This window comes from Oryzias latipes, chromosome 21 (assembly GCF_002234675.1).
Source record: "Oryzias latipes chromosome 21, ASM223467v1".
NCBI classification, from domain to species: Eukaryota; Metazoa; Chordata; class Actinopteri; order Beloniformes; family Adrianichthyidae; genus Oryzias; species Oryzias latipes.
Genome location: NC_019879.2, coordinates 3,805,424 through 3,830,311, shown reverse-complemented (window position 1 = coordinate 3,830,311; position 24,888 = coordinate 3,805,424). Strand labels below are relative to the sequence as shown.

The following is a 24,888-nucleotide window of genomic DNA, read 5'->3' as shown; positions in this document are numbered from 1 at the left end:
GTGTTGGAGGTAATCTCTGACAAATTCCCATCCAGAGGGGGGAATCATTGTGGATCTTGAAGGGTAACTTTTGACCCTATTTAGTAGAAATATGGAGTCGCAGATTTCATTTCAGTATACATTTATGTAGCCTCCAATAATGACAAACCTCATTTATTTCCATAAAAAGCAGATTGTGACCTATACTATCACACTGCCTCCACCAAAAGATGTGTCTCAATTGGTGTGGAGTTCCTTTCCGTAGGAAGAATATGGACTCAACCCTGAAATGGTCTTCTAGGTTCCACTGTGAGGGTTTTAGACTGGCTACCTACCTTACAGTTATTCTTGTAGAGCCTCACCTTTGTTGAGAATTTGCCCGTCATGTACTACTTCAATATAACAGGATCCAGATTTTGACAGAAGCAGCTTTTTTAGGTCCTTAAAAAATAATCCCGGCTACGTTTTTTTTTTTTTGGTCAAATTTTGAAGTTTCCCCGCCTAAGACAGCTCACAAAGACCTGATCCCGCAAACACGTGTTGCCTCAGCAGTCAAATCCGGCTTTACTGGCGCTTTCCCCCCCCTCTAACAAAGCTCTGTTTTCATAATAATGAACAGCGTGATTGTTCTCTTCATTATGGAAAATATGAGTGCTGTAGCTAAAGGAAACAAACAAGCAAGCGTTCCATTTCCTCCTGAATGAGAACGGCTTTCCACGACAGTGGAGGAGAGATGATTAAAGTCTGTTTACAGTGTTCATCTTTTCTTTATAATGTTGATTTTGCCCTCAGGCAATATTATTTTTCGGTATTGCTCCTGAGATAAAGCAGCAACCAGCTATTTTATTGAGATATTTGTCACAGTGAATTATGCTCGCAAGGAAATAACTCATGAAACCGCAACATCAAAATCCGTGTCGACTATTTGAACCTTTAAAAAGGCCTTTTGGCTCCACGCGCTGTACGTGACTAGTAAAAAACATTTTGGACAGATCTGGTTCTAGGAGTAAAAACTGTTCCTAAAATGGTAAATTTCAAATGCAAATGGAAAAAAATAAAATAAACGTGGAAAATTAAATGAAAATGGTCAATAAAAAAACTCCACGTACTTAATTAACAAACTGTGCTGCAGGGCTCGTTTGACTGTTCTGCTGCTTTTTAAATATTTTACACAATCCTCAACAGGCACAGCTTCTGTTTTCTTTGTGTTTTGTTATCCATTCATGTAACAGAAAAACCCAAGTGTTGCCGAATAACACGACACTCGGCATAAATCCCCAGAGTACATAGCAAATGTTGACAAAGCTTCTACAACAGCTTCTTCAGCTATTGATTGTAAAACTACGCTTTATCATGTGCATGTGCACATTTATGCAGATTTAATTGCAGATCTCCAGACCTTTTGTTAAATTCAAACTGCAACTATTTGCACATCCTGTTTTTTGGACCTGACCCTTTAAAAACCTGTTAAGGTAACTGTTGTGATTTTCATGGTTCCCGGCTGTAGAAGTCGCTAACATGATCAGTAAACATGTAACAGGTGTAAACTGGTGTTTGTCGTGTTTTATAACCTTGACTTTTAAACAGCTGCTCACGCTTCCACTCCTCCAAATGTGTTCCAGTTTGGCCCCATTTGTCCGCATTTCGAACAAAAGATCCTCACTAGAAATTATTTGAGTTTGACATTCTCTCTTTTTTTCTTTTTTAATTTTTTGATCTCACGCGTTTCTATTTTTCCTTGCCCATTTAGTCTCCACCAAAATCAACTGGTGCTATTGAAAATAAAATAAATAAATAAAAATCTAATCTATTGAATATGGCTAAGGACAGCACAAAAAATGTTTCAAAAGTAAAAATATTTGAGACAATCTGGACAACAAAAACCTGGAAATACAGAGGAATGAATAACTTCTGAGGCTCTTCCATAGTCCTTTTCCTTTATGAGGGTTAATTTCCTCTGCGGTTGGTTCCCTGTTTTGAGCACCAAAAAACAATACCTGGAAGTGTAAAAAAAAAAACCTGAAACATCCGGTTCTGATTGTTTGCAAGTGGATTTGGAAGCATGGCAGTGTTGTGGTTAAGCCAGGGTTTTCCTGATTAAAGGAAGGATGCAGTTTGTGAAATACTCACCCTTCTGTGTCTAAACTGATAAACTAAACGCTCTGGTTTGCATGCATTTTCTATATTGTTATTCCATTACATTTTGAACAAGATGAAAGTCTCTGCCGAAGGATAGTTGCATTTTGGCACAAACACGGGTGCAGCTGTATTTGATGAGCAGCTTTCTGTGTGTGGATAGCTGTCCTCGTGGTAAAAAATGGCAGATTGCACTGTTTGCTTTCATTTCCAGCCCCTCAATCCCCCCGTGGTGATTCACAGGAAGCTGAATCATTAAGGCAACACTGACATCAGTCAGCAGGGATGATGAAAGTCCGAATGTATTTCTGAACACCATGAAGCGACACAGATCGTCTTCAGACAGACGGCACAGAGTTTTATTCGTTCAGTGATTATCAGCTGAGGTCAGTGTCACCATACGTCTCAGCTGCACTGCAAACAGAGAATTTACTATACTGATGTTTTACTTCTTTAGTAAATAATGGATCTTCCTGAGCTTCACCTGCAGATCCCCTTTAGTCACAATTTCCTCTTATTTCCCACCATCATATATTAGTATGATGCGATTTGATTTCACCTCCAAATAAAATAAAAGATTCCTAAAAGATTAGTGCTTATGTTAGCGTGGGTCATTTATAACCAGCTAACTTAATCTATTCTACCCCCTGTTAACATGTTTTAACATTTAGCCCCTGCAGTATATAAGCATTGCATCAACAGACCTTTATCATGCAAAATCCACTTTTTTGAGGTCTATTGTGATGTTGATTCCCTACGAACAACAACCCCAAAGCGGTATTTGGCTCCATGTACGGATCTCTGAGCATTCCTCTAAATCCTTTGCCCTTTCCGGTGCCCTAGAAATTTCCCAGCAGTCTCTGCGAAAAATCAACCCTCACTGCACTTGCAAATATACCACAAACAGCCCACAATGCATTGTGTTTGAACAATTTTTAAGTAAAAAAATGGGTTAAATGTATGCTTTTTCTATGTACGTTTTCATAATCAAAACACAGTGGAATTATAAATAATCACCGTAAAATGCTCGTATTGATTAGATTTTCACCTCATATAATTGGTGGCGACATATTTGCCATTAAAAAAAAAAAGTAGGGTGCATGGTGTCCGAATTGCTTTTAAAGTCCAGGGCCCTTGATTAGTAATTAGAGGTTAGGGACTGAATTCAGACATTGTCATAGTCTTTATATGAGCTTTGAATTAAGATCATTTTAATTTTCCACACGTGAAAAAAGTATAATCCTAATTTTGTCCTCTATGGTTTCAGCTAATATTCACTTCCAACACTTTATTATTGAACAGATCATTCAATTAGTACAGATACTTCAATAGGAGTTACATAAACGGTAAATGATGCAAAACCTTTATTTTGGTGGTTTTCGCACAGTCTATAGGAAAAAAAACAGTAACGTGTTTCAGTAAATCATGAATTAAACACATTTTCTTTACGAAAGCAGCTTAAGTTTAAAAACACAACATCATCCGTGCGACATTCAATCAGTGGCTGTGAATTATAGGTTGTTGAATTCATGAATTTAAGCTGCGATCAAAGATGGTATTTTGATTATTTCACTTGTGTATTCGCTTTCAAATAGATACTAAATTAAGGAAAGTTTGGAGCAAAAAATGTTTTGATGAATATTTGCATCAATAAGCAAATCAGCAGAGTTTTAAAAAAAAATCATCTTTGTCCAAAGATGGCCAAAATATTCCAACAGCCTTCTTTTATCAGCTGTTAGCACTTAATGCTCAACATATCTGATAACTCAGCAGCTGTATGCTGTGTTCTGTGAAATATTGACGAGATTCCTGCATGATTTAGAGCAGCAGGTTCAGTGGAAAACAATAAATTGGACTTTAATCATCATGTTTGGCAAAATAAGAGATGATCAGAAAATTGCCTTAAATTTTTTTTCTGGATTTATGCAAATGGAACACTTCTGCATATGTGTTATTCAAATATAACTACTGTAATTTGCCAGTAAAAAAAGAAAGTGCTGTTATTTTAAAACTAAAGAAGGAATAGTTAAAGTTTAATGCAGTCAAGAAGAAGATGTGAAAAGAAGTGTTACTGTGGTGAGAGATCTAGACTTAACAGGCATCAAATCTATCTGACTTTTAAGCAGCTGAATAAGATGAAGCATAAAGCTGCTAGGAATGAATTGGAGAGCTTTTTTTTCCAACTTTTAGGGGCAGTGAGGACAATCCACAGTGTCTGCCGAGACGACTCTGAAAGGTGTCGTATTTAGAGCAGGTTCCAGCTCTCATCCCTCCTCAGATGAAATGAAGCCCATGAAACGCCTCCCATTTTCTCAGCTGTGAGTCTCCCAGCGTGTTTGCTTCCTGCCATCAAATGTGGATCTGTGTTCACAGCGAGGTGAAATCAATAGGTTGCTGTTGCCTTTGCAGAGAGATACATTCTGCAGTCTGGCACGCTTGGGCAGACAGACAGGAGAGGCTGGACAAATCACCGATTCCTCCTCTTAAAAAACACGACAGGTTTATTTGACTGGAAAGTATCCCTGACCCTGAATTAAGCCTCAACTTCTCTGAGCATCTCGCTTTGCCTGCGTTGTGACAGACTCACACACACGCATGCGCCCAAACACACAGCACACACTGCCCGCCTCGGGGCAAGCAGCATGTCTGCGCCGCTCTAATGATCCTCTCTTTTCAGTCTGAAGGCCGGCCAGGCGCTCTGCTCGTGTCTCTGCCAATCAGCTGTCAGGATAAATTCACTCCACCTCTTCCTCCAGTGACTCCTGATGGGGAGCACATCAATCACAGGCCGAACTTTAATTACTTTGGGTTTGAGTTAATGAGGCAGCATTTAAGCAGCGATATGAGTGCCGTGGAGCCTGACGCCTGGCGTGACAGCAGCTGTCAGGCCTCCTCAGATTTTGCCCCTTTTGCCTGCGATTATGTTGCCGAAAACTCTGTGAGATTGAATTTCTTAATTGGCTCTTTAACAGGTTTCCCTGCAAGTTCTGATAAGATCGGGACTCCAAAGACTTTGCTGGAAGTTAAGATAGCTTGGTATTTGACAGCACAGGAGTTTCCATCTGCTTTCTCCTCTCACATTCAAAGCAGCTTAGAAAAATGTTTTTACCTGAAAGGAGAGGGACTCGTGAAAAACATCACACACTTTCTGGCAGCCTCTGCTCTCTGTCTTTTGATGATCTAAGTTTCCTGTACCAAAACTCAGATTCATGCTTGTGTCATGATTGCATGGTGTGTGTGTGCATGTGTGTGTGGGGGGGGGGTTCTTTAATAAACGCGCACACACATCTATTTACATCATCTCCATCTCTGTCTAAGCAGCTTTTAAGTGTGACTGCTTAGCAATCAATAAAATAAACCTCTGTAATCCGTCTCAGTTATTCCCCTCAATATATGAAGAACATGAATACATGAAAGGTTGCATTAAAAGTTGTTTTTTTTTCCAGCTAGATGCTTCACACTGAAATGTTTGGCTTCATTGCCTGTAATAAAAGTTTACATTTTTTATTGACTAAACAAAACTTGAAAAGACTAAAGTAATTTTAACAGGGAAGAAAGAAATGCTAAAATATTCTAAAACAATGTATTTACGATGTCCAGAGAGTAAATTAAATAAAAAAACCTCTAAATAATTATATTAAACCAAATACTATTATGTGTTGTACCCAGATCAAATACATCAGCTTTAAAGGGCTTTGAAGACACTAAATATACCAGCATCTTTTAAGTTTCACTCCAATAATAAATGCCTTTTTGGCGTTTTTAACATGTTCTCGTGGCATTTTTCGGATTTTTATGATGATGATAAATATATAAGCTCAAAATAGCATTTCTGAGTATTTATTTATGTAAATTGTTTTAAATCAGGAGAAGATTAAAAAAAAAGTGCTGTTTAAGAAAAAGCTTAACGGGTAAGTGAAGCCGGGATGGGGTTGCTCTGCGCCAACGTTCCCACCCACAACTCAGAGGTGAATTTCTAATGATTTCCTGCCGCTCTGCAGAAACTATGTCCAAAAAAACAACTTTTTTTTTTAAAATTTTGGTAAAAACGACATACGTGAGGGTTAATGGCTGTTGAAGTGTGCATTATCAGAATTAACGCACTTCACGGAAGCAACCGTCCGAGTGCGTTAATTCTGATTATGCACACTTTTAAGGCCATTAACCCGCTTATACCACGGTCACTTACAAAATAAATAAATATTCAACCAGTTTTAGAACTTTATTCTTGCTATTTCTTCGGTTTGGATCACTTTTTTCACAAAAAGTAGACTATTTGTTACATGGTGTCACATTACAGTGTGACAACGCGCCGCTGAGCCGGCACGGACCTTGATTGCAGCGGCAAAGGAAAGCGATATCTATGCTGATGGTCACGACAGGTTAAATAAAGCATCAGTTCAGAGAGAAAATTCCCCTCTTACCGCTTGTTTCTGTCCAGATGATGAAGCAAACGTTTGTTTTAAAGAAGTGATACAGAACATTTAACCTATGTGATCATCATTAAAAGACCACTGGGAACGCTTTGAAAATAGATCAAAAGATAATCGTAGTTGGTCTGAGATTAGGTCAGCTGCATCACTTGAAAAATTCAAATTATTATCCACTAAACTGAACAAACAACTCATGAACATCTTTATGGGAAGAAAAAGGTTTTCAATATCGGTGATTTGAAGAGCCATTTTTCAGCACGCACGTCTCCTTTGGGCTTTGACAAACAAATAAATAAAAGAGCTGCCCTTACAGCCATGACGCCCGTGCGTCACTCCTGCAGAAACATTACAGCTCTCAGAGGAGCTTCTTCCAGTAATGACCTACCTCGCTCCTCCACACCTCCAAGCTGGGATCAATGAAGCAGAAAATAAGAAACACAACCTGCAGTGTCTGTCCCAAAAAAAGCAAAGCCTCTTCTTTCATCTTTCCTGTACCTCCCACTCTGCAGCCTTCACCTCCTTTACTTTGTTGTTGGTGGGATTTTTACAGCTCATTAAAAGGAAAAGGCATTTTTGAACTCTTAAAGAAGGCTAATGTTAATTAAAAAAGGCCAAAGAGCCACAGTGAGCTGAGTGGTAGAGTTTCAGACTCCATAAAAATAAAGTAAAGTACAGCTAGTTTAGAGAAAACCTTTTTGATTGTACTCTGCACTATAAGGTCACTTGGCTAACTTGTAGTGGCGTCAGACTGCGTTTTTTGACACACTTGTTTCTGTATTAGTCCTTTTTTTATCTTTATTTCTTTTTGTTTTTACGAGGATGGGAGTTATTGTTAAAACGTAAACTCGTCTAACGTTTTTAACGTGGATAACGTGTTACAAACAAGTTCTAGGTCTAGGTTGCTTCCGAATTCCTTCACTACTCACTGTTCGGAACACTATATAAGAGCTTTCGCCATTTTTTGGGGGATCTCCGAATCTACGGCTACTTCCGAATTCCCTCACTACTCCCTAACTACTAAAAAAAAAACGATTTACTCGACCACCATACTCACTTTTTTTTTTAAACAGCAAATTTGGCATTGCCAATTTCCTTAAGTAAAAGCTTAATATATAAGAACATTGAATGAAGAATATTTATAAATCCGCAGTGTTCTGACGATAAAAACGCCGTTTATAAAAGTAAAATGGTCACAACCTACAAATCCAAAATCCAGTTTATGTTTGGTTTACTGCTGAAGTCAACCAGGAAGTTGTCAGAAGAACGTTTTATTATGACTTTGTTTAAAGTTATGGATTTTTTCTTTAAAAATCTTTCTATTTTTATCAATTATGTTTTCTTGATTCAAATCTTCTGTTCTAATAAAGGTATAAATGATGGTGATCAAATATATATCATCTTAATTTTCATACATCCAGTAAAAATATGATTTCAGACATAATAAGAATCGTATATCTTGATCCGTGAATAGAATCGGATCCACAGTCTTATTCACGGCTCTGCTGCAATCTGGCTATTTCACTTTGCTCCACTTCCTTTTCTCATCAACCGTTGTGGCCATAACAAAGCCGACATGAAGCCAAACCACAGTCAAATACTAAATATGTCGGTACTGAGCTTTGTTGGGCAAGAAACGTTCCAGTTCCTGTGAAGAGGATGATCACCTTTTGGAAAATAGGATCGGGAAGGGACAAAAAAAGCTGACTGTTGAGCATGATGTGTTTTTTTTACTCCCTACTAATTAGGACCTGCACAATTTCAAGAAAAATGTACAACCAAGAGAACGATACAATAGGACATATCGGACAGTGGGACACATGAAACAGGGAAAATCTGTTCATCCATGAAACCTAACCAGAAAATGAAATTATTGAATTTTTTAAAAAGGTTTCTTGCTGCTGTCTGAAGCAGCTGCTGCCCTGCTGGGTTTCCAGGGACCCCTGCCCTCAATGGTATGATCCGTCTGGAATCTGAAATCACCTGATCCAGCTAATCGGCTGCTATTAGTTCAGCTGATTTTAAGATGCACCTCAAAAATTCAAGTTTGAAGCAAATTCAAGCTGAATAAAAGCACAGAGCATGAAAAAATATGGTCTTTAAGGCTTTTTTGTTTTTGTTTTAAACATTTGTATCTTTGACTTTTGCATTCAAAAGTCACAGACAGGAACCTGTGGGAAATAAACACTTTTTAGCAGTTTCTCAAAGTAACACATACCTCAAACTCAATTCAAAATAAATGATTCCCTTCATTTGCATTCAGCTCTGCAGTAAACCAGCCTGTTTATGTGTTTATTTGATTAATTACTAAGAGGCCGAGGGTTCTGCGCCGGCCGGCCGGCAGCAGGGAGGACGACCATGAGAGCAACAGGCGGGTTTTTTCCCCCTTTCTGCCAAGAACAGAAGCCCAGATTCGAAGCCTTAGTCTGCCGTTAGCCACACATATTTGGCGCCACTTACTTTGGAGGCGTTACCTAAGCTGTGAAGATGGTTCAAGTGGTGGAAGTGTGTTAGCTGGAAAACAAACCTTTGCAGAACAATCTGAACTTATAAAACAGGATAGAACAGTCGCCGGCTTTAAATTCAGGGCTGCAAGACGAAAGGCTGATGTAAACCCATTAAAAAGTGCATCATCAATCTTTCATGACGTGCAGCTAAATGGCTTTAGTTGTGTGTTTAGTTCTTTCATAAAGCACTTTATGAAATGCCAGTTTTTTATCCCGCTTGCTACCTTCCTGTCGCCTAATAAAAAGACCTGCAGGTTTTCCACAGCTCCCTCTCCTTTCACTAACATGGCTGAATGTCTCACAGCCCTCTGTTCCAGCTGCACTTCATCTTTTCAAGGAGCCACACACTAATGGAGTGAAGTCAGTCATCTGAATACGTGCCCTCAGAGAAATGCAGCGGATTTACTCACGCAAGTGAAGCCCACAGCTGAGTGGACAAAAATGTGTGTTTTGTTTTTAATTTGCTTTATGTTGTCTCCTTTTTTGACACACACACAAAAATATGCTTTATAGGATGAAGAGTTGAGGGTCTGAGGAGATGGACCCTCCACAACACATCAATGAATATGTTAATCCCTTAGTGACAAATGCCCTTACAGGTGGACACAGGCTGTCTCCAGGTGAAAAATGGGCAAATCTGTAGGAAAAGGTTCATGCACATTCTTTCCTAAGGGCAGGCTGCATATGACAAGTTAAGGGTGTAAATCAGACTGAAACAGTCTGTTGGTCTTAACTAAGTCAACTTAATTTGGTCCGGATTGAGTCCTGAACCTTGCGTTTGGTCTGTATTCAGACTACCTTTATCCGGACATTTCTGTTTTGAGCCAAAGCCTTTAAACCAAACCACCTGACTGAAGATCTCTTCAGTCATTGGCCAGGAATTACGAGGGCAAGAATAATGGAAGTCTTAAGCCTTGCACTCCTTGTCAGGATGGTTCACTTATTTAAAATTTCTATTTTATGACCACTTTTGAATGTCTGTATCATTAACAATAAAATAAGAACTGGAGTAAACAACCCCCCCCCCTCCCCCCACGTTCCAAACAGGAAGTACCCGCTGGTCCCAAAAAGCCAAAATCCCAAATAAACAGCTATTACTCTGTCTTTGTGTTCTTTAGAACAGTGTTTTTCTACCTTTTTTGAGCCAAGGCACACTTTATCCTTGACAAAAATCCTGCAGCACACCAGCATCCAAAACTGAAAAAAGGAGAAACTGTATTGATCTGTATTGATGTTCAGTCCCTCTGCAATCTCACGTGCATTTTTGTGATAATTGTGGCAGAAAAAGCTGGAAATTGCAGCTGTTTTTTTCTAAAAGTTGTAATAAGAGTTTTCCGTAATAATTTTCAACTAAATTATTTGAAATTTTACCCTGGTAGTTGTTTTTACCTCCAGTTTATTAACATGCAATTTTATGCAACCTCACAAAAAAAAACAAATACATTCTTTTTTGAAAATATTTTTTTTAATGTTAGTGTAAAGGCAACTGTAATCTTGGAACAATTACACTGACCAAAAATATAAACGCAACACTTTTGTTATTGCTCCCATTTTTTATGATATGAACACAAAGATGTGAAACATTTTCTACATACACAAAATAACCAGTTCTCTGAAATATTGTTCACAAATCTGTCTAAATCTGTGATAGTGAGCACTTCTCCTTGGCCAAGACAATCCATCCCACCTCACAGGTGTGCCATATCAAGATGCTGATTAGACAGCATGACTATTGCACAGGTGTGCCTTAGACTGGCCACAAGAAAAGGCCATTCTGAAACTATCACAGATATCACAGATTTAGACAGATTTGTGAACAATATTTCAGAGAACTGGTTATTTTGTGTATGTGGAAAATTTTTCACATCTATGAGTTCATACCATAAAAAATGGGAGGAATAACAAAAGTGTTGCATTTATTTTTTGGTCAGTGTATATGATCACAATATATTTGATATATTTTACACAAAAAGTGACATTATTTTTATGTTTTCTACACAAAAATGTTGAAGTTTTACTAGTTTTTCTCTTGTCTTAATCAAAGATGAAGTCTTTGAAAACTTTAACAAAAATGTTTTATTTCTTTTTAGATGATTAAATTGTTTCAATTTAGTTTAATTGTGTCTGTTGGCCACTTCACCGTAGTCCTGTTTCAGGATCCAGGCCACAGGACAGGCGCGCTCGGCCGTACCAGGCGGCAGCCATGGGGGCCACCGGGCGCCAGCCACCGGGCGCCGGACACCGAGACACGGGCTGAGGACGAACCCAGGTTCCCGAGGCCACCTTCTTACTCTGTTTACATCCCCTAATGCCCGGCTTCTGTGGCCACTTTGGTCTAGTTGCTCTGCTTCGTGCACGGAGCCTATTCAGACTGAGGAAACTCAGAGCAAACCGAAGCTCAATCTGATTGGAAACAAACCAAGACCTCCTCAAAAGATGGGTCCGAGAGTGGTTCCTGGTCCTGGACCAGGTTCCGTTTAAGTGTATTCAGAATGAAAATGTGTTCCTTCATAAAGACCATTTTCAGTTTCACATACTGGCCTTCACACAATGAGGCAAAATGGTCACACCTTTTAAGTAAACAGTAGGATGTAATTCAATAAAGCCTCACAAAAAAGCAATTCTGATTTCCCCTTATAACCACAGGCAATATGGCTCAAATTATCAGTAAAAATGAAAAGAAAGCTGGTGTTTCATCAAATCCACCATGGCTTCTACAAAAACTAAAAGCTCAATAATGGACAGACTTGACAAGAGAACACATTTGGAGAGCAAACATCATAACATCTCCAACCAGGAGGAGGAAACTCTTCAGTTTCAACAAAGAAGCTCTCTAAGACAAACACGTCGAGCAGCAAACATTTCAAGTAGAACAAGTCTCAAGTGTGGACGTCACAAACCGCATGAAAAGTATCAAATCTATTTGTTTGGAAGGAAGTGACATCAGTGGAAGGAAGGATCCGGGTCATGTGAGGGGAAAACTGAAACGCTCTGAAGGATTAAGTCGAGATAGTTGGAATTTCTTTTAGTTTCTTTTTTCAATATTATCAAATGCTCTGCTTAACATCATCAGGTGATCCAGATGATGCATATCAAGAAAGATCAACAATCAAGCAGTCGCTGCTCACAATTACAGGAAAAAACGTCATTAACAAAATGATACTGACCTGCATGCAATAAATGGAAAAACATTTGAACTTTTCCTAACTATTAATGCTAAATTGACATTAGGAATAGACCTTCAGGACCATTTAGGTAGATTTTAGTTTCCACGCCAAAGAAATATTTAATAATCATATTTATTTTCCCTTAAAATCAGTTACAAAGTGATTTATTTGCTTTTTTGGGAGGATTTCTGCATGAATTTAAATCTCTGTGATGTCACAGCGGATTTGGTCTTGTGAAATACACTCGGCTCAGATTTTAAGACAAAAAGTGGCCCTGAGGAGATTTCTCTGGACCTTTATAGGTCTTTTCAGCATTTGTCATGGATGCTCATTGTTAGAGCCATTTAAACATCCTACAACGTTTTTTACTGGATTTGCAAAAGAATGGGTCAACTTAGGAGCCGAGCAGTTCTATTGGCTGAGATGTACGACGTAGCCAGATGCGCGTTAGTTTTGTGAAGCTAAAGAGTGAGAGAGCGCACTAGTTTTTGACCCTACGTTAAAGTTCTTATTTTTATATAAATTATGTAAAGAACTTGGACTGTGGAAGTTCAAATAAGAAGGATGCGTCAACTATAAGCTCTGACTCTATAGCTTAACTCTATAACTCATGTTGTTTTAGCTCCAAAGACAGAGCTTACATATTAAAAAATAAATAAATACCTTTATCTTTAAGAACTGGATGGAAAATGTAATTTGCCAACATGACTGCGGACACAGTTCTAACTGAAACAGCTTTTAGAATTGATTAAATATAGATTAAATGCAAAAGGGGTTTAAGAAATATGTGTATGTTAACAAGACATTTTGAAAATTTGGATGGGGACAGAATATTTTAAGGAACTGTAAATGCCAAAGATGAATAAATATGTATTACCCAAATAAGTACTATAATATTGCATAATACTGATACGAAACAGAACCAATATTGCTAAAATTAAGGCTACTGTTACATTTATTTAGCAAAAATACATCAAGTTGAATAGATACATTCAAGGGAATAAACAGCTTCACTGTTAAACACTTTTGTACACGTTTTCCTAGCCAGCAATATTCCACATCGCATTAGCCTGTAGGTTCCCAGTACTGTGGAGCACTAATACACACTGATACACACTCACACACACATGAATGTATCAGGGGATGGAAGGGGTTAAGTGTCTACTCCAAGGAAACATCCACACGGAGCCTGCCAACAGCAGGAATCAAACCACCATTGATGCAGCTGAGGGTCCAACACCTGCGGCAATGAAAAAGGCAGAATTGGCTGCTGCAATCCATCTGGGCAAATCAGACAAACCTCTTTATTGGCTTTAAATATGTTGGGTTCAAAATTCCAGACAAAAATGTATTATTTTTATTGTATATTTCTTGGTTTCACTAAAGTGTGAGGACTACATCCATTTATCCACAAAAAAAAATGTTTGATGCCATCTTTGCTATAGCGGATGGGAACTGAGGAAAACAGGCTTCAGGTTGGGGTAAAAGGCTACAAGACAACAATAAGACGTCTTATAATTTACCAAGACTATATTAATCAGTTCTCTTTGGTTGTATTTTACTTCTGTGGACTGCTCAGATGCTTATATTTAAAATAAAAAAGGTTGGGTACAAAAATAAGCAAATCTTTCACCCACCACTGAATGGAAATCTAGATGTGGTCACTACCTAAAACCACAGAGTTGTCAATTTAAAATCTAATCAGAAAAAATCAACAGAGGAGCTGAAGAGAGTCACTTTGAACTGATGTTTACCCAGAATGGTCGAGTCTTGTACAAAATGGGTTGGATGATGCGCTCGTCGTTTTTTGAGATCCTGCTATGACTCCCTTTTGTAAAAAAAAAAAAAAAGAAATACTTTACAAGTCCGTCATCTGATGACATAAAAGTCATAAATGACCAATTTTAGGATGACGCTGTTGGGATTCATCAGACTATAACTGTGAATGATCGTCTGAGGGAGCATGAGAGATGATCACGTTCACACATGGATTAGCCGACCACATCAAGCCCCCAGATGGAGTCCTGGTGATGAGCTGGAGAACAACTCGTCACGGGAGCCTGACTCCCCAATCGTTGATACAAAGGGCTGATGAAAAATTAATGCAACTGTGGGTGGGAATGAATGTGAGGAAAGTGAATTCTCCTATAAAAACAAGACCTAAGTGAACCCACCGAGTAATCACAGCTCTCTGTGGTTCAATCCAATATTCATGTGAGGTGCAGTCTTTGATTATGTAAAGGGGTTTTTAAAGTTTTAAAAGGAAGTAAATCCCTCGTTTACTAATTTTGACAAATTCTTTGGAAACGGGGACAAGAAGACAGACAAACATGTAAAAAAATGATTTAAAAACAATGAAAGACGATGGTGTCAGCATGAAGTATAACGTAAAAAAAACATTGACGGCTAAATGAAAAAATCATTATTACGACTTTTTTCCATACAACCTATTTTTATGTTGATATTTAATTCATTGACTCTCCCAGCAGTTTTTTTGTTTTCTGCATGGCTAACCACCCGAAAACGTAGTGCAGTTACGCCAGCTGCCCATTTGGGGGCGACATAGCTTAGTACTACTAGCTAGGAAGAATAAATGCAAAAGGACGAAAAAGTGACACTAGTTTTTTTTTTTTACCTTTAATTTAGATAAAAAAAACCTTGTCTTCCGCACAACCTCACCTTTACAAACAGTATAACATCCCATCTTTAGTAAAATCATAACTTTTCAGATTTTTGGGGCTAATTTGACCCATTTATAGTGGTTGACTTTGGTGAAGTCGTGTCCACACTGTCACTGAAGTGCATCAGAGTCTGCTCCAGGGTTCACCTGCAAGTGAATGGAGTTCTGGTTCCCAGTTGGATCACTCCTGCTCAGACAGAAGTGAAGCAGACTACCATCCATTTATGCATTTTCCAAACCGACTTAATCCTTTTTGAGATCACGGGGAAGCTTGAGCCTTTTCCAGCTAAAGGTCGCAAGTCCATTGCAGACGTACCTGGACTAGGCAAAATAAAGCTTAGCTAAAGTCCCGATATTTGTCACACATCTGGGTGCTTGAAATGTCTTCTCTGCATTTTCCTCATCTCTTGGGGAAGCTGTGAAACCTCATAGGGAACTTTTTGGTGGTTTAACCTCCTAATCCAACCCCTTATATTTGAGTGTCAAGCTGACAGTCATTGGGTCCCATTTTTAGGGTCTTCGGTACGACTCGACCATTGATTTGAACTCACGACCATCCCGTCTCAGGGCAGACACTCTGCCATAAGGCCACTAAGTTAAATGAACACAGATCAAATACTGTGGATGCATCAACATGCTCTATATACTTGTTATGGCGGGAAAACAGCCCCAATCCTGTATGTCAGGTTAAGTGTCTCAACTACTACTATTCTTATTTTAGTCAATTTCTTCACACATTAACTTTTAAGGAGGTTTGGGGAAGCAAATTAAATTAGTTACTATTTTTGAACACATTTTTCTTTACATTTGATACTCTTTTCTGTACATCTAATGCATAAAATGTGATTTACAGAGAACATTTTTGATTGATTATTTGGCCAATATTATTGCTGTGCTACCTTTCTCTTCATTCTGAAAACAGAAATGATGTGCGCAAACCAAGCTTGTCAATTAAATAAAACTTTATTTAAAATGGGAGCACTTTCAAATGTGAGCTCATTCACTCCATGTTAAAGATCAAGAGGCTAATTCTCCTAGACGGTGGTTCAGTCTATCATCACCATCACAGTTGTGAGCATTCTTTCATCTAGAATAGAGGCGACTCCTGGATTTCACTTTCAACAACCTTCTTCTCAACGGATCCATTTCTCTCGACGCAGCCACCAAATTACATTTCTGCACTTCAGTTTTTTCCCCCTCCACCCACATGTGAAGGGTTTCTGTGTGGATGGGTTTCCTGTCCGATTGAATGATGGCGAGATATTTCTCCAAGGCCAGGCGGGGCTTGCTTGTCAAATGGGGCATGAAGGGTCCAATCATTTGAATTTATATTTTGGTCTCTAAAATTCATTTAGCATTGTTTTCTACCTTGTCTTTCGTGATTTTTTTGCATCCCCCCTTTTTATTGGACTTTCTGCCTTAGGTACTTTAACTTAGCTCCCTTTTCTTTTCCTGCATGATTCTTTACCACGGATTGTCCATCTGGGTCCACAACTAAAAACTTAAAAAATAATGGGTTATCTTTTCAGCTCTTGTTGAAAAAAACTACCGTTTACTTAACCCTTTAACACCTGAACTTTACCTCCAGGGTAGATATTCTTTGTATTATCGTAACTGTTCAACCAATTACGTAATTAACGTAATTAAACGGCTGGGTAGCTCGGTTGGTACGGTGAGAGGCTACCATGCAGGAATCCAGGGTTCGATTCCCGGAGGGGGATAAACAATGGTACTGGGTCAATTACCATATCAATAGCGAGCAATTGACATCACCCAGTGAGGGGCCTTTGGCAAGACCCTTAACACTACTGCCTCCCGAGCGCGGTTAGGCTGCAGCTCACAATTATTATTATTATTAATAACAACAGTTTCGGAAGCAGCTTTGTACTGACATGCAACACTTTACATTAATAGAGTGTTTATGCAATCAACGTAAACCGCAGAGAAAGAAAAGCAGCTTTGCCCCACGATGCAACACTTTACTAGCATAAAGAGGCTAGCATCAGAATCACTGAAATTACGTTAATTTGCGTAAACAGTTGAAAAGAAGCCGTTAACGGCTTCTGTGCTGCAATCAATGTAAATCTGCTGACTCTGTTGCGGAGGAAAGCGGCTTTGCGTTGCCATGCTATACTTTGCATTAGTAATGTGTTGCATATGGGCACAAAGCCGAATGAAAAGCTGTTTTTCTCTGAATCTGAATCAGTTGATTCACATTGATCACAGTGGAGAAGTTACGGTAATTGGTTGAAGGCTATAAATCCTTCAGCCCATTGTTTTCCTGTTTCTCTTTCTTTATTATAGTCGTTTGCCATTTTTTTGGCACTTAACTCCTTCTACAATTTTTCAGCTATTCAACTATTAAAATGTTCAGCTCTTTCTGCGTTTTCCAGCTTTGACATTTCATGCTTCAAATCCTTGGTTCGATACCCGGCACTGGCATTTTTCACAAAAATATCTTTATTGTTATTGTTCTGTTTTTATTTACTTTGATCATTTATATTTAAATATATATTTATTTTTTGGCCAAGTATTATCCTTTAAGTTTCATTGTCATTCAGCAATAAAGCATTCAATCCTGCATTTTCTTCTGGAAATGCAGTCCCTTCTAGTTCAAAGAGCATGTGTTATTTTGCTGTTAATGGCGCCAGCTTTGGTGAAACTTGTTCTAAAATAATTTGTTCATTCAATAAATAATTGCACCCCGCAGTAAAGTCCTCCTGGATATCAAATCTAACCACTGAGATGAAAAATAGTTTTAGAAACCAGACTCTAGTGTTTGCTATTCGAACTATGACTGGTTTCGGTATTAATTAGCTCTTGAACAAGCTTCAATACGGAAGTCACAGATGGGTCAAACAAGGTTTTTTGTCTTTCTTAATATTTATATTTAATGCTATTACAACTTCAGTAAGATTTGGAAGCTTTTTAGAGTAGCGGTTCTTCACAGTAACTGTACCTTGTCATACTTACACTCCCCCAAAACACTATCAAAAAGCTAGCATGTAAGATTAATTGACTTTATTTTTATTCTTGGACTTCTATGCTGGCAAACTTTAGCTTCTGCATTCGTTTTTTTTTTTCTGTCAGAAACCAAAATTTTGCTGTTGAATTATTCATTTTTCCTTTGTTCCGGATAAAGTACTTTTGAATTATTTTAACCACTATTAATATGAAAGTCAACGAATCTGACACAATAAGAAGCAGCTGGTGATACGCCTGCCCTATTAGTTCATACGTGTGCATGTACGCGCATGCAAGCCCACTCCCCCCCCGTCACTTGTCACGTCCGGTAGATGCAAAGCCCTAATGCCGCGTGACTGCTCCTCCCATGCAGGGTTCCCCTGGATAAACCCTGCAGCCTGCTTGTAGAGAAACGAGGGGATTCCTGCCATCGCTCTGCTTTTCTTTCCTCCTCCCATCTCAGATCCCCAGCCTGTGTGCTCAGTTGAGACGGCAGTCATGATGAAATGGCCTCAGCAGATGAAGCCAAAATGAACCCATTTAGACAACAACAATGACAAATTATTGTTTGTTTGTTGTTCATGGAAAAAAAGAACAATTAAGGACATCTGCATGGCTTTTGAGGGTTCCATTATACCCCCCAAAAAAACCACCTTTGTGACTCATTAAATCAACATTTAGTCTGACATACGGCTATTTCGTCTGGCACACATCCACATTACATCTTCTTTGCTTAAGTATCCACTTTGGAGCCACGCCAGCTCAGTCTGAATGCTCTACAGCCCATGAGGAAGATGAAAGGACATTTTCTGCGTTCAGATCACTAAAGCTGCTAAAAGCGAACCTTTGGAGCCCAACGTTGACCCCAACATCCACCAGAAATCAAGGAGTATTGGTGCATATATTCTCACTATTTCTAATGACTAGAATGACAATCCGTTGGAATGACGTTCGTCGCGTCAAAGAGCTACAGTAGTTCGCAGGGTGGCTTATTTTGCTGTCGCCGCAGACAGCTCCGGCGTTAAACATGTGGGAATGGCATTGGAGTTATGGGAATTGCGTAAACCAGCTGCGCTGTTATGCAAGACTTTACCAACGTAAAGCATCAGAATCCGATTAAATGACTTAAAAGAATTGATGGTGCACATCGCCTCACTTGGAGGACAAACCATTCATTTGAATGAATTTGAAAGAGGAAGCATCTACTTTTCGGAATATATTTTGGATTTTATTTGTGTGGATCTGAACCATTATTGCCTAAAATTTTGAAATATTTATTCTATTTTTCTTTTTATCACTAGATGCACTTCTTTTCTAAACTTTTTCTTTTTTTTACTGATGGCAGAACATGCAAAAACTTGACATATGGCCGTTTTTGCTTCATAATACTATAGCTGATGCAGTGAAGGAATCAAATGAGGTCAGCATGTTGTGTCATCATCACAGCCTGCATCCCTGGGACCTTGTCTGTCTGTCTGTCTGTCACCTCCACAGAAAAGGCTGGTCATCCCCCAGAATCCCCGGGATATCCTGGAGAATCCACAGGCAAGGTCAGCATTGCAGTTGGAGCCACATCCGCATCTCAGTGCTCCCTCTTTTGCCTTGAGATGATTCTGGAGAGCCGCGGAAAACTGCGGGTCCGGTCGGAAGTTCCGGTGATCGGAGCAGGTGATTCCTCCGCGAAGGCGGCAGGAACTAGAGAGGGATTTTTTTTGCTGCATTGCACCTGTTCCACACGCGCCTAACTTTGAATGGGAAGTGGACCGTCTCGGTCCCGGGGATCCGCAACGAGAGACAGGGAGCGGAACCACCCGGAGGGGGGTCGGCGGTCTTACCTGGTGGCGGGGAGGGACGAAGGAAAGCGGGAGGCGAGAAGCGGAGTCAGACCCGGAGCCCGCGGTCCGTGCGTGCGCCTCAGCGCCGTCTGACAGCCAGCCTCAGCGGCAGGGTGTTCCCGACAGGAGGGGGCGTGGCGTGTGTGAGAGCATGGCACGCGCGCGGATGCACTCACACACGCGCGCGCGCGCGCGTCTATTTTCCTGGCACTGCGACAATTGTGTCTCCTGTTTTCACTGTTATAGCTGCACGGAGGAAGCCCGGCGGTCGCAGGGACAGCCCGCCGCCTCTGAGCTCTGGATTTCCCCGAGGACCTCCTCTGGGAGGCCGCGTTAGTGGTGGTTGGATAGAACTGCCTGCTCAGCTGCAGAAAGGCTGCATGCAGTAAAATAAAATACAAAATAGTGGAATGCACAATTAATCAGTAGAGTGGAAATGTTGTCTTTTTTGGAATTGGATGCATATTTATCTTCAAAATATTTGCATACTACTACGCTCCCTTTTTAAATTGCAATTAAAAAACCACAAGACACAAATTTATCGCATTATTAAAACTGTAACATGTGTGATTTGGCAGCTGAAAGCTGAAAAATCCATCAAAAAATTAAATGTTCTACACTCATGATATAACACAACATAATCGTACTTTATTTCTATTTTATTTTTTAGACGTGTATTTAGTTGCTCTTAAGTCTTACAATTTTATGTGAATACATATTTATTATTGAGTTTACCTAATTTCATGTTTAAGATTAATTTATTTCTGTGGTACTTTTTTATTCTATAAAAAAAAAAGAAAACATAAATTAAAGGTTGCCAATAACTATATTCAAAGCCAAAATACTTTAAATTATAAATATATTAAATTATAAATTATTATAAAAGTATTTTATAATATCGTTTTTTTTTATAACTTCAAGAACAACAGTAATAATTATTATATTTGAATACTATGGTCACATTTATTGATTATTCATTTTTTTCATTTATTCATGTGAGTTAACTATTCGAAAGTGGTTGGATTACTTTTGTTTGTTTTTCCTTCATGTGACTTTTGTTTTTGCCTAATGACAGAAAACATCCCAGAAAAATTCCAAAGAAAGAAAAAAATGCAATAATAATATGTTAGTGAGAAGCTAAGAAGTCGGTTAGATTAGATGTTTTCTATATCAGGATCTTTTTATTCATACCCAGGTCTGCAGCAACAACCCTCTCGCTTTAACCTGTAGTGTCTAAATATGACCACATGGAGGCAGTATAAAATTACTCAAACACCCGGCTTGGAGTGAAACGTCACTTCCGTTCTTCTTAAAAAAATAAACAATTGAAAGAAGAGCTGAATATTGCCTGCAAAAGTCAGTTGAGACAAAAGGGAAACAAAGGAGCGTTTATCCTTGTCAATTGCGATGGAGGAGTACAACTCTGGAGATGATGTAAGTCATTCGAAATCTGTCGTTGTGGTGTAAGCTTTCGAAATTGCGTTTTTGCTTTTGTTTGACGTTAACTAATCAAGCTAGCTACTGTTAACTTAGCATTTGCCATTCAGGGTGTGGTCTGAATACCAAATGTAATCACGTTATTTTTACATTGTTTACTTTAAAAACACATTTGTTTAACTCACGAGATGGTTAATTAATATGAGAGCTTAGTATTTGGGACGCAATAATTAAACTTTGTGTAAACATAGTGATGGATATCATAAAGAGGTTTCACAAACACTATTTTGCTCCTAAGGGACAAAAAAAGAGGAACTTCTTTTTTATCTCAAGATTTGTAGCCGTTTTATTAACACGAAAAAAAACTAATTACATTTTGAGTGTACTGAATATTTACTTAACACCCCCTTTCAAACCATTTAATTTCAAAGTATTTGAAAAGCACAACAGGCAGATATTTTAATGTAGTTATTGTTCGAATTATTTCCAATAATCACTTATAATTGCTTCTTTTTAAGTAACTTTTTTTTACTGAGTAAGTACTTAAAAATAGCATACATAAAAATTTGTGTAAAAAGAATAAACAGATGATGTTAAAAATGTAATTAAACTAAATATATCATAAAACAATAATAAAGAAGCAATAAAGGAATTCTTTTACAGAGAATTGTAAACACAAAATTAAATGGTGTAAAAATAATCATATTTCTTTGAAAAACTATTATTCTATTATAATAAAAAAAAATGTAAAAACAAATAAAAAATATATATATATAATTTAAAAAAAGCTTAATCAATTATTGAAAATGGTTAAATTGATTGATTTCTAATGATATCACTTCACTTGCTCCAAAAATTGAGTCATGATTTTTCCTAATGTAACGGTAGAACAGGGGTGGGATTAAATAAATTCGCTTCCTTCTACTCCCTTTCAAGCAATATTTATTAATATGTCTAATTATCCTAAGTTTGATAGGTCATTGTATGAATGGATAACTGATGATTGTATTGTTGTTGTGTATTATTCTTATTTGATTGATTGAAATAAACCATTTAAAATCAAATCAATATTAGTATAGAGTAGAAACATGTACCATCATTTTTTTCTATTATAGTTAAATCCCATTTCTACAGTCTTTTACAGTCTACTGCTTTAATTTTTTGTTTTGTTTATTTCTTATGTTGTTGTTTTTTAATATTTTGGGTACGTCTTTTATAGCTTCTTCAATAATACAGTGTTTGTTAAAGTGCAGTTGTGTTCAGGCGCTTTTATATATAAAAAAAAGTTGAGTTAAGAATCTAAAGAGGTTCTTATTCTCAGAAAGATTTTCCAAAACTGAGTAAAATCTGTCATGAATTAAAAACCAAGAACTACATAATACTAACTCTTATGTTATTTGTGTATCTTAATTTTCCTCCAGAAAGTTGTGTGTCAGCAGAATGACTCTATCCGGATGTTTATTAGCCTTCACTCTGTTTACCATCATTATTTCTGCTCACATGTTTGACCAAATTCAACAATTTATTAATGTTATTTTCCAATCAATCCTGCAGGTCCTCTTCAACACTGACGAGAACAGTGCTTTAGTCAAAGAGGTATGTTGACAATCACACACAACAATCCGTGTATGTATTTTTTCTCCAGCTTGCTGTTGTTTTGCTCCGTCTCAGTGCATCGAGGGCGTCATTGGTGGTGCCGACTACGACCACAGTAAAGTCAACCAGTGGACGGCCGGCATAGTGGAGAATTCGCTGACTCACCTGGTCAAACAGGGGCGGGCGTTTAAATTCATCGGTGAGTGAGTTGCGTGACCCGCTGCCGCTAATGTCCTGCAGCTGAACGCGTATGTTGAACTGTGCTTTGCGCTCTGTGTTGCAGTAAACTGCGCCATCATGCAGAAAAGCGGCGCCGGACTCCACACAGCTAACTCCTGCTACTGGGACACCACAACTGATGGTAGGGGACAGCTGGGAGGTGGTGTAATTGGACATTTCCGGAAACACAAACATGTGTTTAATTGTCTGTGTAAGAACAAAGCAGTTGTCAAAAATATAAACGGATGGTGCACTTTTAATAAGCACCAGGTCACTTGACATGTTTGAATGTTGTGTTCATTCAAAAAAAAAGGTTTAATGCAGACCCGGTTTGAATCTCCAGGCTTTGCTGCAGATTAAATGAATCTGGTGTCTTTGGGAGATTTGCTTCAGGTGGAGGGAGGGGCAGACGAGTGATGAGAGCACCTGATAGCCTGCTGGCTAAAGGTTTGAAGGATAACTAGCCAGATGTTCAGCTCTTGGAAATCTGTGCATAAATGTGAAATTTACCTTCTTTTTTTTTAATTAATAAAGGCAGCAGACCCATAAACCTTTTTGTGCATGTGATTGCTAGTTTATTAAGGCAACACTCACATGGCTGTCGTGTTAGTTAAAGACCCACTTCAATGAAAATAGTGTTTTTGGTGTTTTTAACACGTCCCGCCCACAGCTCAGAGGTGACTGTCTAATCAACGACTGCCGCTCTGCAGTTTTTTGGCTAAAAGCTGCATAATCGTAATTGAAAGACCACTTTTACAACAGATCAAAAGATGATCATGCAGAGTTTTTCATATCTTTTTAATCATTACAAAGTCAATGAAGTGTTTCTTTGCTTAAACCAGGAAACAGTTCTGTCGATTCATCTGAAGAGGTGAAATTAAACGTAAACTGCATCTTCTTTAAGGCCTAAAGCTAAAGTCTCATTCTTCTTCCCCTCCTGAGGGATTCTTCCACACATTTGAGTAGCAACAAGCCAAACTGCTAAAAGTTCTTAGCATTAAGAATACAGGTGAGGTGGATTACAAAGGTGCCAAAATCAGGCATATATGATGAAAGGGGCTTTCATTTAGCCTTTAAAGATGCTAGTGTTGCTCACAGGTTTCATAATAATATATGTGTTTTATGGGCCAAAGAGAATAATCAGGACTCCTCACTTGAAGCAAAAAAAAAAAAAAAGAACCACAGCGTGCTGTAAAAAGCTGCGCCTTCTTTCCGTGACACGTTCACAGGATCATAGCAAGTGTTGCATCACCAACAACATCCTGCAACATGATACCACTGACCTGGGACTTTTGAAGCAGGTTGACCTCTGACTGTCCTTTTCAGGGAGCTGCACCGTCAGGTGGGAGAACCGCACCATGTACTGCATTGTCAGCGTGTTTGCCGTGGCGCTGTGAGGGCACCGCCCACCTCAGAACTTCACCGCTTTCCGCACGCACATGAGAAAAACATCCAGAGCGACCTGTTAGAGTTGTTTTCATGGACCACAGTTGGGTTGGGGTCTCGGTTCTGATGACTGACCTCTGGAATGTGACAGACGCGATCTGATAATTGTAATCAGCCAGCCAGCAAACATCTGAGGACCCAATACCTGCAACAATACAAAACACTCGTATCCATTAAGCTGGACTTCCTGTTTACTGTTTAGTAGCTGGTGTTTGCATGTTGTTTATTTGTGCAGTCATCATAAATGTACTGATATCAAAGCTTTAAATGTAGAGGAAAGAACGTAGGACTGAACTGTCTTTTAGAGAATTTTTCTTTAAATTATTGTTATTTTTATTCAAATACTTTCATTATTTCTGTTGTTTTACATTTGTTTTGTGTGTAATAATCCTTTAAATGTCTTTTATTTATAATCTTTAATAAATCAGTTTATTCAATCCTGTTGGTAATTGTTTTTATTCTGACAAACCTGCAGTTCAGTCGATTGTCCAG

The 24,888-nt window shown here is 38.5% G+C and overlaps 2 protein-coding genes across 5 annotated transcripts in view; one reads left to right on the top strand and one right to left on the bottom strand.

Annotated features, from left to right (window-relative positions):
• Positions 1 to 19,903, bottom strand: part of sytl5 (synaptotagmin like 5) — a 42,656-nt gene extending 22,753 nt beyond the window's left edge. For 2 of the 4 annotated variants that reach the window (XM_020713319.2, XM_020713320.2), the window contains exon 1: positions 19,699 to 19,903. The gene's annotated coding sequence lies outside the window, so the exon portion shown is untranslated. The remainder of the gene's footprint in view (positions 1 to 19,698) is intronic. The other 2 variants (XM_020713321.2, XM_004081515.4) reach the window with 2 other exon arrangements.
• Positions 19,904 to 20,989: 1,086 nt separating this feature from the next.
• dynlt3 (dynein light chain Tctex-type 3) lies at positions 20,990 to 24,833 on the top strand. The gene is made up of 5 exons (XM_023950852.1): positions 20,990 to 21,132; positions 22,690 to 22,731; positions 22,807 to 22,930; positions 23,015 to 23,092; positions 24,277 to 24,833. Exons 1-5 carry the CDS (start codon positions 21,106 to 21,108, stop codon positions 24,345 to 24,347), a joined length of 342 nt encoding a protein of 113 aa, XP_023806620.1. The 5' UTR covers positions 20,990 to 21,105; the 3' UTR covers positions 24,348 to 24,833.
• The last annotated feature ends 55 nt before the right edge of the window (positions 24,834 to 24,888 follow it).

Excerpts from the sequence above, each read along its gene's own strand:
- dynlt3 (XM_023950852.1), top strand. The coding sequence starts at position 21,106 with ATGGAGGAGTACAACTCTGGAGATGAT. Across the intron at positions 22,732-22,806 it reads ACAGTGCTTTAGTCAAAGAG|TGCATCGAGGGCGTCATTGG; the intron begins GTATGTTGACAA and ends GCTCCGTCTCAG. Across the intron at positions 22,931-23,014 it reads GCGGGCGTTTAAATTCATCG|TAAACTGCGCCATCATGCAG; the intron begins GTGAGTGAGTTG and ends TCTGTGTTGCAG.